This window comes from Tarenaya hassleriana, unplaced genomic scaffold (assembly GCF_000463585.1).
Source record: "Tarenaya hassleriana unplaced genomic scaffold, ASM46358v1 Cleome2, whole genome shotgun sequence".
NCBI lineage: Eukaryota > Viridiplantae > Streptophyta > Magnoliopsida > Brassicales > Cleomaceae > Tarenaya > Tarenaya hassleriana.
In genome coordinates this window covers 6,357,199-6,369,866 of record NW_010965372.1, presented here as the reverse complement: position 1 = coordinate 6,369,866, position 12,668 = coordinate 6,357,199, and the positions used below count along the sequence as shown (strand labels likewise).

The following is a 12,668-nucleotide window of genomic DNA, read 5'->3' as shown; positions in this document are numbered from 1 at the left end:
GGGCGTTCCAAGTTCGATTCAAAACAAGAACTCTCGGCAAATAATTACATTGATTTCAACCAATCGAACGTGATTAATACACAAATGGCATACCTCTTAGCCTCATCCTGTGCTTTCTGTTGTTCCGGGTTTTGCTGATTGCCCTGCATGCGAGATAATAAGCCACCAAGTGACATCATCACTCTCTTCGAACAAATCGAGACACTAAGGTGAAGAACATTTACCGTACCGTGCCATGCCGAGCCATGAGCTCCTGCATTCTCCTTTGTCTGATAGCTTCTAATTCAGGGTCAGCCTACAATGCAGTAAGTAAAGGGCACCAAAACATAAATTAGACATTTCAACCAAGGAGATCACTGTATCAAAAATCATAGCAGAGATTGAAATTACATACAGAAAATGATGTTTCTGGCTACAGATTCAATCTACAAACCTGGATGAAAGTACTTCATCATGGCATCACACCAACCAGAGAACCAAACACATGCAAGAAAAAGTGTATGTACTCTATTCAGAGATCTCAATGATCCAGTCCACTGATAGAAATTTACCCTTTTCCTCTGTGATTTCGATAATCTGATGTATACAAGTTGCAAAGTTCAGGAACAAGATACTCTATTTATTCCAGAGACGCAAGTGCAATTCAAAGAACCGCAATTATAATTTCGGAAATATGACCAAAACATGCGAACAGACGGAGCATCTCGCCTATCCTAATGAACAAAATCACCAACCAAAATTCATCAGAAGTGAAACTACAGTTCGATAAAGGTGCTGTAAACGTTCCACAACTGGAAAAAGGTACAAAAGGGCATAATTTCCATATAAAATCAAGTAAAATTTCAGTTCTTCCTTCGACAAAATTTGGTGAAAACCCCATAAAACTCGGGCTGATTGCAGAGAAAATTGCACAGAAACGAGGAAGAAAGAAAACGAGAGCCAAGAAACTCAACGATTATTACATAATCTCTCAAGTCTCACCATGGCTGAAGCCTTTTCTCGTCACCGAATCGCAACGCTCACGGGATTCGAACACCAGCAGAGTTGCAACAATGAAAATGGTGGCGTCGCGTATCCAAGACGCGATCTCAGTAAGGGTGGGCGTTTCGGTAAATGTTTGGGACGGAATAAATCGGTTCGGTTCTTTCGGTTTTACAAAAATAGGTACCTATCGAATTTTTTTATTGTATTCGGTTCGGTTTCGGTATCGGTTCGGTTCGGTTACAGGTTTTATTAAAAAAATGATAGATTTCCTTTAAAAATATTCGGTTTTTCGAGATTTTTAAAGTTCGGTTTGGTTCGGTTGGGTTTTGAAAAAATTCGGTTCTCTAAAAATGGTACCGTTTGGAAAATAACAGCGGTTTCGGATCGGAAAAAATACCGTTTTAACGGTTCGGTTTGGTCCGGTTCCGAAAAACCGAACCGAAACACCCAGCCCTAGATCTCAGTATACTTTTATCGCCTTTTTAATATTAACCTCTACTTTTTTAGATCCTTGTAAATTATAACCGAAGCTTATAAATTTCACAACTTAACCCCCTATTTCCCTCTGATGTATAAAGCACACCCAGATTTCTGCTACCGCTGCGCCATCGATGACTCGGCTCTTGACGACACCGCTTTTCTCCCCGTCTAAAACACAGGTAAACCAAATCTCTCTTCGTATATGTACGTATATTTGTATATATATCAGTGTATAATGGGTATTGCGCTCTCTCTCTCTCTCTATATATATATATATACACACACACTCGTGGGCGTGGGCGTGGGCGCGAGCTTATGTTGTCGGATCATTTTTGCTTGCCACTTTCAGGTTTCAGCGGCATCATTGCTCCGGATTCTGAACGGACATCATAGACGGTAATTGTCGGAAACCCGTGTTTTTGGGTTTACATTTTTTTGGGTCTGAATCCTCGGGAGTCGATAGTTTTTCTGAAAAAGGTGTGATTTTGATACGTGGGTCCGGATTAAAATCCGAGTTTGGCTCATGCTCTTGGTTCGATCTGTCCTCGCATTCTGGATTTGTGGGTTCCTCACCGTATCACGATTCACAGTGTCTTGGTTCAAAAGAGAGTTCTCGGGTTTTTCGTAATGCATGTTCTATACCAGTAACATCAATGAACCCGATTATTGCGATTGCTCCTGGATTTTCAAATTGAACTTTACGAAGATCCATTGTATTCCGGATGCGCTACTTCAGATCTTTTAAAAAAAATGCCAACAATTTCTTTGTTCTCAACGCCCCGAAATATCCAGATGTAAATTTTTTTTTACATTTTCCACCTATTCCATTTCAGTTGGAAAATGCATATCTTTTGCCTCATGGTAGCCTGCTCCAGTCCCCTTGCGTTTGCCATGTTACTCTTGGTTGTTGGAGTTGATCTCAAGAAGAGAATTTCGAATTCCCTGATTTTCTAATAATTTGAATTTTCTTATGTTAAACCTAATCAATTGCATGCGCATAAACCAGTGAGAGATTTGCTGCTTTGCTTAAAGTCTTACTAGTTTGTATTGTCCTAAGTAATACATTCTGTTCTGAACCTCTTTTGAGTATACTTCAGTAGAAGTTCTGTTTTTTTTCTTCGGTTTCACAAGTTTTGGTTCGTAAAGATAAAGACGAATGATCTCCAGAAGGTAATTTTAATGTGGCCGATTTCCGAATGATCTTATTGTTTGATCACAGCCCTCTTTATCAGTTCAGCGAGATGTCACAAGATCATGTACGTTCATCCTCAACTACTGGCTCTGTTTCCGGGGTTAGAACGTTTTGCTCCCTCGATGGTATGTCTGGCATTTCCAATGCTGATTTTGTTTGTCTTAAATGGATTCATACCGAAATAGTAGCATTCAGGAACTAGGGTCATCGCCTTTGCTTTTCAGTGTTTTCCTTGTTGATGATGTTTGGCATATTAGCATGCCTAATTGGTGTAATTCTGTATGATATACATAATACAGTAAAATGTGCCTCTAGTAAAGATGTTTTGTCACGCAGGCTAAGCCTTTAGATTATGTAAATCCAACAAGGGAGGATCACCTCTATGATGCTGGAAGCACATCTATTGTAAACAAGCATCCTTCTTGACTATATAACTTCTGGAAACAGAAGATATCTCAGATTTTCATCTTACTTTCAGAATAGGGTTTAGCTTCTCATAGTCATGTTCACCATCTTGTTGTATCTCTTCTCTAACTTGCTTTCTGTATCCGAGGGAATCGCTTTACTACTACCCCATAGGTTAAAAGAGTGTTTGTAGCCTTCGTTCCGTAGACCATTGTGACCACAACTGTGTATCGGTGTATCTATAGATTGTTCAGATGGTAAATTTCTCTCTTTTAACTTGATTTCATTCCCATAGATTTATCAGCCAAGAAGTGTGTGCCATGCAATGCAAAGGATCTGCGTCCCATGACTGAAGAAAGTGCAAACAACCTACTTCAAAAGGTTCTTGTTCAAAGAACTTCAAATGATGAGACACACTCTCTATATTCCGACCTTATCACTCCATTTACAGGTTGCTGGATGGGATTTGGCTGATGAAAGTGGTGCGTTAAAGCTACATCGATCATGGAAAGTGAAAAGTTTCGTTAAAGGACTGGATTTCTTCAAACGGGTAGCTGATATCGCCGAAGCAGAAGGTATGATTATCATGTGGGCATACACATTTTTGGGAATTCTCTTCCGAAAAAAAAAATTCATAGTTCATGGTGATTCTGAAATCTTGTGAAGTAAAAATGCGTACTTCAATGCAGGTCACCACCCAGATTTGCATCTGGTTGGCTGGAACAATGTAAAAATCGAGATATGGACACATGCAGTAGGTGAGAAACTTCTCTTACCAGTTCTTTTTCTTTGTTGCTGGATGAAGAACTCTGGAACCCAGTGTTACTTCCAGACTAAAACCTTGGATTCAGAACTGTTCAATCTTCGGAAATCTGTGTCTGAAATCTGAAAGTTTCTGATAATATCTATCTATGGCCTTTCTCATAGGTGGTCTAACGGAGAATGACTTCATTCTGGCTGCTAAGATCAACGAGCTTGATATGGAAGATCTTCTGAGGAAGAAGAGAAGCACCGCCAAGTGAACACAGTCAATTTCAGACATGGAAGCTTTTAAGAGGAGGCGACTGAATCTTGTCTTCAATAAGCATATAATCTTAGCTCATGTGATGGACTCGTTATATCACCCCACATGATATGTATATAAATGGAGTGCCCTTTTTTCTTCTTTTAAGTTTTTGAATCGGGTCGAAGCCCTATGTTCTTGTTTTTTGGAGTGAATGACTGTTAAGGAATGAAGAATTTTATTGCAGAGACAATCTTGGATTTCAGATGTAATAACGTATTCTCTACAACCACACAGCTTCAGCAGCTGCTTGGTTCCAATATATACATTGAAGAATTGCGTGAATCTTTACGACATGCAATGTCTGTTCTTCCACCAGTTTTCTTCAGAGATATATATACACTCATACCACTGGACAAAAGCCAAGTCAACGAGTCAAGTCTTCTGAAGATGACGACCATGTCCGAGACAGAGAGCTCTCACTGCATATAACAAACATCAAAAGTAGGTTTCCAGGTCAAGAACTTGAACTTTACCATAGCAACAAAAAAAAAATCTTCAGTTCGAAAGTGTTGTGTACGAAATCACCTCCGGATCTTATCATACAGATCTCCTAGGGCACGGTAGAGAGTGGCAGCAGCTGGCGGCCTAGGCAACAAGCCGAGGAGTATGTCGGATGCAGTTATGGACTGACTTCCATAGAACCGTGAGTTCTCACTTGTTCGTGTTTTGAAGATACTTCCTTCAAGTGAGCATCCGACAAATGCACCTATTCATTTGCAAGTCAAAATATTTGGAATAACGTTACAGATTGCAATCGGCAAAGAAGGCTCTCGCCTACGAGATTCCATAATTAGAAGTTTCATCTTAGCATTTTTACTACAATAGCTACTTTCAGTAGGACTAAGAACAATCTGAACAAATATGGCATTTGAATGGATTTCCCAGATGAAATCTATAAGAGCTAAAGAGTTCATGGATACAGAATCATTAATTGTGTGCAGATGGAACGAGAAAAACAGCCTGAAGGAGGTCAAGGAGGAAATGAACTATTTACCAAAAGATTATACAAATTGAATATATATTGGTATTTTAAGGCATGGATGAAAAGGGGGTACCTTTACTGCAGCTGTAAGTGTAGCAAGCAGCATAACCACCATCACCAGCTCGGATATCTGCCTCAAGTGCCCGTCCTGTCACACCAACTGCTGCGCTTAAACCAGCTCCAACTACAAGATGGGTGTTACTCCCAAATGTTCTGATTGCTTCCTGTGTTCTTAGTACAATTATAAAATCTATCAACTCTCCTCCAGCCTGCAATGTCCAGGATTTGGTTTCAGATTCAGGGTAGCACAGAAATAACTCCAAAATCATTTTTTGTAAGTGATGATTGATACACTAGTGCCATTCATACTAGGAGATCAATTAAAATAGGAGTTCTAAGAGGGCATTACAGGCTGGCAATCACGAAGAAGTTGGTATTAGAAGGGGCAACAAAAACAGGAAAAAAATCGGTACAGGGTGAGATAATCGTGCATTAAGAAACAAAACTTTTACCCAATGTGACAAGTCAAGACAGACACATCGAGGAACTTTCCAGCTGATGACAAACGAACATGGTCAGAAGTGAGAAAGATGGATCAATTGCTACGAGTGAAAACTGTATAAGCCATGCAGGGAAAGTAGTGCAAAAAATGAAAAGAAAAGGATGATTCATGATTTACTACTGAATCATCAATTCCAAACAGTCGATTGAGGCAGTTCTCGAGGTTATTCAGGTCTTTGTTGAAAGACGAGATTGTGAATCAACTAGCTTAGACTTGAAAGATGAAAAAAAAAAAAACAATTCCGGTCCAAAAGAGTTAAGGAAAATGATATTCTAGGAAAAACGACATTGAAAATAAGAGGCTACTTTACCTGAGCACCCCATCCCGCACCAAACGAAGAGATAGCAGAGGGTGGAGACCAGGAGCCATCATCTCTACGAGCAACCACTAGTCCAGTCCCAATTTTGTATGTGACCATAACACCGACTCTGACAACCGAAATTATTGCAAGACCTTTTGCTTGTCTTAGAATGGCGTCTGGAATGGACTTCTCCGTTCTCGAAGAACCAACCTGGGAATAGATTTTTCAATAAAAACTGCAATTTATAGAGACTCAAATCCAAATTTCAGGAGGCAATTATGCAGTGCAAGATCTCACCTTGGTGATATAACCTCGAATAGTGTTTGTCGCCTTATAAATCTCATGTTCCATGGATTGAACCCAGGGGAAATTCACCCAAGACCTTAATGTACTAAGATCTGTCAAATCATGGGTTGGCAACTGAGCAGCCGGACTTACTTGGTCCATGAGATACGGCTGCACAGACTCCAACCTCACACAACACACATCACAAACCCTTTGTGGATCTGAAACACGGAATCTTGTCGGCAACAAACTCCTTCCTTTAGAACAATCCCTACAGAATATTCCTCCACAAAATCGACAGTGATGTCTGGAACACATGATTGGATGAAACCTCACACCACATAGCATACAAGCAGAGGCAGCACTATCAGGTAGCCACTTGGGTGGTTCTGTCTCCAGAATTTCTCTGGCATTACCGAAGTTGGCCTCTGTGAGGGTTTGTGCCATGTCTTGCCAAGCTCGTTCAAGAAGATGGCTTGACAAAAACGAAATGCCGCATCCCTCAAGGTCACCAGAAGTAAGAGCATTCACTTTGCCACGTGCTGCAAGTAACATATCCACAATCACATCCCACATCGTTAGTTCCTTCTCCACGTCAATGCATTGGTTCCATCCCATGTCACCCTCGGGAAAGTAACCACCATTGAAGCTTAATCCTCTAGTCCATTCCTCGTGATCGGTTTCTAACATGGGTGGGACAGAAACAGGTATCCAAACCCCGGTCTCTTCAGAAAGTGGCGTGTCATAGAAGAAGTATTTGCCACGCATTTGTTGCCTCAGTTCCTCTCTTTTTGTCTCATCATCTTCGTCTTTAGAGCCTTCACACGAGCCAGCTGCTTTGTCTCCAATCTCCAGGGTTCTCAGACTCCTGATATCACCGGAATCTATGCTACAAGATTCAACCCGAGAATCACGAATTTCTCGGGCCACCTCATCCTACAATCACCATCCAGGAACAAAGACATCGAAATCCATGTCGAGCTTAAAGTTCAAATCTTTTTCTGCCTGATTCTAGACATGGATAACTCTTACTTAGTAGACATAACTATAAATCCGCACAGAACCAAAGTACACAGACTGGTTAATTGAACACCAACCTTATCAGATTAAATAAGCTCAAAGTCACCCAAAAAAGGAAAATCGCAAGCCCAGAAGGATCGGGCATAGTTTTATATACTTTCCACAAAGACGACACCTAAGAGAACATCAATTCTCGTCATTCTAAGGTAAATTTAACGAGAAGTCAGCAGGAGCCACGACAGAATTTGGTTATCCAACATAAAATCTACGACAGAAGCCCTAAAAATTTGTTTGTTTGCCGAGAAAATTACACGGGAAAAAACGAAAAGGAAAAACGTTGGATAGATACGAATCGAATCTCACCATTTTCGAAAGCTTTTGCCTTTCTCTGGATCGCATAAACTTATCTTCGATTCTTACGATTTCAATCCTCGGGGGGAAATCCTAAACTTTGTGTTCCAGGAGATGATGACTATCACAATCCTGACATTGCCGGGACGCAACCGAATTATATAATTCAATATTGGTTCACAGTTTAGCCCTCATATTTTTACATTATTATACATTGGACCCATAATTTTATTACATACTTTTTCACCCATATCTTCCTTCCGATACAACTCGCAAAGCAAATCTGGAAGAACAGGCTCTTGCTGATTCGAGATTCTGGTAAACTAATCCCTTTGTCTCTTCCAATGTCTGCTGATATACGTACGTTAATGACGTTCTTATGGTATTCCCGGGATGAAATGAAATGAGCCAAAGAGATGCCGAGATTGGAAAGAACAAAAAAAAAAAAAAAAAAAAATCCTAAAGCATTGATTCTGTGTCATGACCAATTCTTGTCACTCAATTACAGCAAAAGACAGAATCCTGTCTAAAGCTCTCTAGTCCGCCGTTTGCAGAGTGGAGCCGAAAACTTCATGTCTTTAATTGTCGAAGAAGAATCTGTCTTGGAGTGCTGAAGCTATCTGATGCAAACATGTGTGTGTATGTCTGTATATCGGGATTTGGCACGGTGATCTGCGAAAACGAGGACCCGAGATCATGAATATACAGACCCGAGACCACTACTACGAAGAACATACGAGTCTAACAAACAGCACACACGTTTCCTGAAACGATCCATGAACAGTGGGCTTACAGACAAGAACAAGAACAAGAACAAGAAACTGCAGAAATGCAGGAGAGACAGGGCGTTTGATGCATACAGAGCCCTGATCATTATTTATACAGCATCGATGTTAGACACGAGTTGCTTGTTTCAGAGAAACCCAACATAACAGAGTTCAACCAATGGTCATGAGAAGATTGAAGCTCAAACTATGCATTGTTCGATAGGAACAAAGAAGAGGTGACAACTGAACCAACTCAACTGCATAATCCGAACTATCAGGAACACCTACGACTACGAGGAACCTTTCATTGAAGAGAATGCCGAAAAGCAAATGGCTTTTGATTGAATAAAGAGTTGACCTCAAAGAATGTCGGAAAAATTCTCATCTTGAGACCGGTTTCTGGAGCAGAGCCGTCAAGAAGACTTCACCGTTCTTCAACCCGCTAGTATCCGTCTTGTTCGCCACCGCCCATTTCACCTTCTTGTATCCCAATTTCCCAATCATTGGCGCGTAAACCTTGTCAAGGTCCACCCTTTTGCTAAAGAACCGATCCAACCAGAGAAACCCACCACCGCGAAGAACACGATCCACGTCGAAGAAGAAGAACTCCATCACTGTCACCGGAATCCACCGGTTCACGGCTCTTCCACACCGAACCAAGTCTACCACGCCGTCGAAAATCGGTAACCGCTGCTGCAACGGCACGTGCACAGGAACCAATCCCCTCAGCGCCACGGCCTCGCTGTACGGCGCGTTGAAGTTCATCGTCGTCGTCAGAACGGTGACATTTCGAGCCTTCATCGCCGCAGCAAACGACCCGGTTCCGCCCCCGATGTCGATCCCGAGCCGCAGGACGGAATTCGACGACTTTGCGATCTGGAGAAGCTGCGAGATCGGGAGATCGAGCTCGGATTTGTAAGATGAGAACTGGGATTTGGATTTCTCGAGGGATAGATCGAAACCCAAATCAGGGAATTTGGAGGTCAAGCAAGAGAAACTCTTGCAGGAGTAGTAAGACCATATTACATTCGAATCGGGATTCGTTACCGACGGATTCCGCTGCGTTCGGGAGAAGCAGCGGCGGCGAGGAAGTGGGTGACATCCTCGGAGGATGAGCTTCTCGACGAGGTCGGAATCTGAAGGGCAGAGAGAGAACGGCGTGTAGGTCATGTACTGGTGGAGAAGATCAGGGTGGTTATGGCAAGCGGAGGCGATGGGAGAGAGTTGAGAGTAGAGGAGGAGGTCCTTGGGAGGTGCGGCGGCGCGTGATGCCGACGCGTCGGTGGAGGAGGGTTTAGGTTTATCGGGTTGGTGAGTGGTGAGGTGGCTGATGGCGGCGCGAATGGTGTGGAGCTGTCGGAGGAGGTGGTCGGGGACAGGCGGAGCCGAAGGCCGGTTGACGGCGGACTGGAAGAAGGTGGCGGTGGAGGATAGATGGTAGAGAGAGAGGATATTGGTGGCAACCATGGCCACGAGGAGCAGCAAGTTCAGGCTCATAGTGAAACCCGCCATTTTTTCTGCAGATTTCACTTCCTCCTCAGCTTCTGCAACTCTCAAAGCTTCTCGATCTCAGCTCCTCAGTTCAGGGTTACTCGAATCTGGGAATCTGGCGATCTGAGCGAGGCTTAGATTTGGAACATATCTGGATTTATGAACAGAGATTCGTGGCTTCTAGGTTCTTGGCTTAAAGAGCTGGAAAAATCAGGGTTTCCAAGTGGGAAACTTGGAATTTGTCGGTTGGATTAGAGATTTTGGAAGGTAGTTAACACTCGAGAGAGAGTGTGAGATAGGCTTTTTACTGAGGACCAGAAATCAGAATTTTGGAGCCGAGACAGAGATAGATGCACATACACTATATATATGTGTATACATGTATCAAAATAAAAGGGTATAAGACAATCGTATCATTGATGAATTGCGCAAATCTTTGCATGGAAAAGGCAAAAATCATGGCCCAGAAGTCGTTCACACAGTAAAATTCTAGTCTTGTCTTTGCCACTCGATTGATTGTCACAACATAACGCATTCCATTGATCTGTCTGTTCAAAAATCTTGTCATTCTCTTTTTTCAAGGAATATATACTTGAAGGAAATTTTATGCTACAGAAGGTGGATGAAGTCAAAGGTTTTCCATATACAGTCCTAAAGGTTGAAGCTTTTTCGTTTATTTCAAATACCCCAAAGAAAAAAAAAAAGACATCTTTGAGGATTAGCCCGAGGAGAAACAGAGCTCAGTGTCCATGTCGGAATCTAGGTCAAGCTTCTCCTCTCTCTTTCCTCCATCCTCCTCATCTTCACCCGTCTCTCTCCATCTTTCTCATCTTCTTCGACGCCTTAGTTTCGTCTTTCGAATCGAGAGCTGTTCGAGATCCAGACAAGCGCTAAGGCGGACAAGGAACAATCGGATCATCAAGTGCTACGGGATTCGTACCAGATCCCAATGTTCGTCTAACCCTAGACGCCGATGGTGTCGTATCAAAGTTCTCGACGCCTCCTGTTTCAACAAGACCGAAGCTTGGCGACTTCCCAACCAAGCATTTCTCTGCAACCCCTAACCCTGGGATCGATTTAGGGTTTCAGTTACTGAACTCGGCGTCGACGGGCTTCTTTGCTGGAATTTTCCGGCAACACAGAGGCATGTTTTTGTTTATTTCCCCCCTAATCTTTCTTGTTTTTTCGTAACACCCATTGGATTGTTCATTGTCTCGGGCGTCCTGTCGTGTCTGAAAATCTTGACCCGTGTATCGACTGAAACTCGAAAGATGCTTCCTTTGGGTTGATTCGATGTTTCGTTCTGGTGAGATCGGTACGCTAATCTGGACAACGATTTGTGCAAATGTTGGTGCTTGTTCCTCCTTGATATCATTCAATCAGTTTATTTTCTATTCAATCTCCAAAACTGTGGCCTTACTCTGTGATAATTTTGCATATCAATAATGTCAGTAAGGGCTCTAGTACAAGATCAGTTCTTGAAAGTAAGATACATTTCTTTCTCTTCATAGTTTTCCTTTTTCTGTCAACACTCTTGAGGTAAAACTCCCTCTGTATATGTGTGTAGGAGCAACGTGTGGAGAATGAAGCGTCCTTTCTCCGACGGGGAAAAAACCGAACATGAGATCACAGCTGTTTGGTCAGAAATCTTTTAGCAGCAGCCCTCATATCCTCGTACTGGTCGCAGCCGTCGAAGAACTCCACGAGCTTCATCAGCTCCCGGTCTTTCATATCGTCCACGAAAGGCTTTATGGGCAGACCGTTCTCCGGGTGAAGCGAGAAGGAAAATGGGTTGTCGTCGACCATCAGAACGTTCCCGAGGTCATTCCCCTCCACCAGAGATAAGTCCTTCACGTATTTTCCCGTCACCACTTCCTTGCACGAGTCCCTGTACAGCCGTTGGGATATAACGTGTTTCATGTCCAGCTTGTCCAAAACCTGTGAAGCGTATTCCGATATCCCGGCCGTGAAGATCGCCACCTTGAAGTTTTCGCCGATTCTCTCCAAGAACTTGTCGAGGCCCGGACGCTTCACCACAAAGACCGGTATAACCATCCCTTCGGTTCTCACCCTGACCATGAAATCGAACTTAACTTTTGGTGGCTGCACTGTCGAGTGGACCAACGTCTCGTCCAAGTCGAGAACGACCGTCCTTAATTTCTTGCTCGTAGATTCCACCAGCAGCGGCGGAAAAGAGATTTTCTCCGATTTCTTGCAGCCTTGCTTTGCGGAAGCGGACGCACCAAAGAGTCTGGAGAAACACCGGAGAAGGCGGCTATGGAAAGTGAAGATGGACTTGTGGAGGGACGCCAGGAAGGAGCCGGCGGCCACCGCAGTGGCTGCAGCCGAGCTACTAGACGGCCGATATGTCCCGAAATTTCCTTCGGAAGCCATCGATGATCTCTTTCCCGGGTTTAGGGTTTAGAGTTTCGGATGAATTAAAACGAACTGCGGCCAAGGAAGCAAGTTTTTGATGCTGAGACCAAACTGAGCATATGGTAAAGATTTTTTATATATATAAATGTAGGTTTGGTAGTAACTATCATAAAGCTCTCTTCTTTTTTTTAAACTGAAAACCCTTTTACAAATGGTGTAGCTTTAGTTTGTTTATGGTGGGATTTAGTGGTAAATCTTAATCCAATGTTAGGGTTATTTTTGGCAATATACAGTTTGGAAATTGGAGCACACAATATGATGAATCATCAAAAGGGTATATTTGGTTTTTGGGTTTTCCATGTCTATAATTTATATTTTATGATCATATACTTGGTAGAGGGTTCGG

At 42.6% G+C, this 12,668-nt stretch overlaps 6 protein-coding genes across 11 annotated transcripts in view; 2 read left to right on the top strand and 4 right to left on the bottom strand.

The window, feature by feature from the left end:
• Positions 1–1,100, bottom strand: part of LOC104812663 (DNA-binding protein DDB_G0278111) — a 2,523-nt gene extending 1,423 nt beyond the window's left edge. Inside the window, exons 1-4 of one of the 4 annotated variants that reach the window (XM_010539937.1) lie at positions 982–1,095; positions 395–433; positions 230–295; positions 94–143 (exon numbers count right to left, since the gene is read on the bottom strand). In XM_010539937.1, coding sequence (XP_010538239.1) covers positions 94–143; positions 230–259 — 80 coding nt within the window. In that variant the 5' untranslated portion in view covers positions 260–295; positions 395–433; positions 982–1,095. Of the gene's footprint in view, positions 1–93; positions 144–224; positions 296–394; positions 434–962 lie in introns of all 4 variants that reach the window. The other 3 variants (XM_010539939.1, XM_010539938.1, XM_010539936.1) reach the window with 3 other exon arrangements.
• A 435-nt stretch (positions 1,101–1,535) lies between these two features.
• LOC104812660 (putative pterin-4-alpha-carbinolamine dehydratase) lies at positions 1,536–4,317 on the top strand. Of its 3 annotated transcripts, none has more exons than XM_010539932.1 (7): positions 1,536–1,643; positions 1,814–1,860; positions 2,702–2,781; positions 3,357–3,442; positions 3,513–3,636; positions 3,751–3,819; positions 3,989–4,317. In XM_010539932.1, the coding sequence occupies exons 1-7, from the start codon at positions 1,596–1,598 to the stop codon at positions 4,081–4,083; spliced, it is 549 nt and encodes a 182-aa protein (XP_010538234.1). In that variant the 5' UTR covers positions 1,536–1,595; the 3' UTR covers positions 4,084–4,317. The 3 variants fall into 3 exon arrangements, with proteins under 3 accessions (XP_010538234.1, XP_010538233.1, XP_019057944.1); XM_010539931.2 differs by having other exon boundaries at positions 1,537–1,643; positions 2,684–2,781; XM_019202399.1 differs by having other exon boundaries at positions 1,622–1,643; positions 2,697–2,781.
• LOC104812661 lies at positions 4,284–7,763 on the bottom strand. Its single transcript, XM_010539934.2, has 6 exons — positions 7,641–7,763; positions 6,270–7,193; positions 5,982–6,182; positions 5,183–5,378; positions 4,653–4,833; positions 4,284–4,546 (listed from the first exon to the last, which is right to left on the bottom strand). Exons 1-6 carry the CDS (start codon positions 7,674–7,676, stop codon positions 4,492–4,494), a joined length of 1,593 nt encoding a protein of 530 aa, XP_010538236.1. The 5' UTR covers positions 7,677–7,763; the 3' UTR covers positions 4,284–4,491.
• A 307-nt stretch (positions 7,764–8,070) lies between these two features.
• On the bottom strand, positions 8,071–10,258 carry LOC104812658. Its single transcript, XM_010539929.2, has 2 exons — positions 8,754–10,258; positions 8,071–8,300 (listed from the first exon to the last, which is right to left on the bottom strand). Exon 1 carries the CDS (start codon positions 9,905–9,907, stop codon positions 8,777–8,779), a length of 1,131 nt encoding a protein of 376 aa, XP_010538231.1. The 5' UTR covers positions 9,908–10,258; the 3' UTR covers positions 8,071–8,300; positions 8,754–8,776.
• Positions 10,259–10,492: 234 nt separating this feature from the next.
• Positions 10,493–11,546, top strand: LOC109116604. The gene is made up of 4 exons (XM_019202356.1): positions 10,493–10,520; positions 10,782–11,030; positions 11,339–11,370; positions 11,454–11,546. The coding sequence occupies exons 1-4, from the start codon at positions 10,493–10,495 to the stop codon at positions 11,508–11,510; spliced, it is 366 nt and encodes a 121-aa protein (XP_019057901.1). The 3' UTR covers positions 11,511–11,546.
• Positions 11,454–12,624, bottom strand: LOC104812659 (probable C-terminal domain small phosphatase). The gene has a single exon (XM_010539930.2). It carries the CDS (start codon positions 12,278–12,280, stop codon positions 11,513–11,515), a length of 768 nt encoding a protein of 255 aa, XP_010538232.1. The 5' UTR covers positions 12,281–12,624; the 3' UTR covers positions 11,454–11,512.
• Positions 12,625–12,668: the final 44 nt, after the last annotated feature.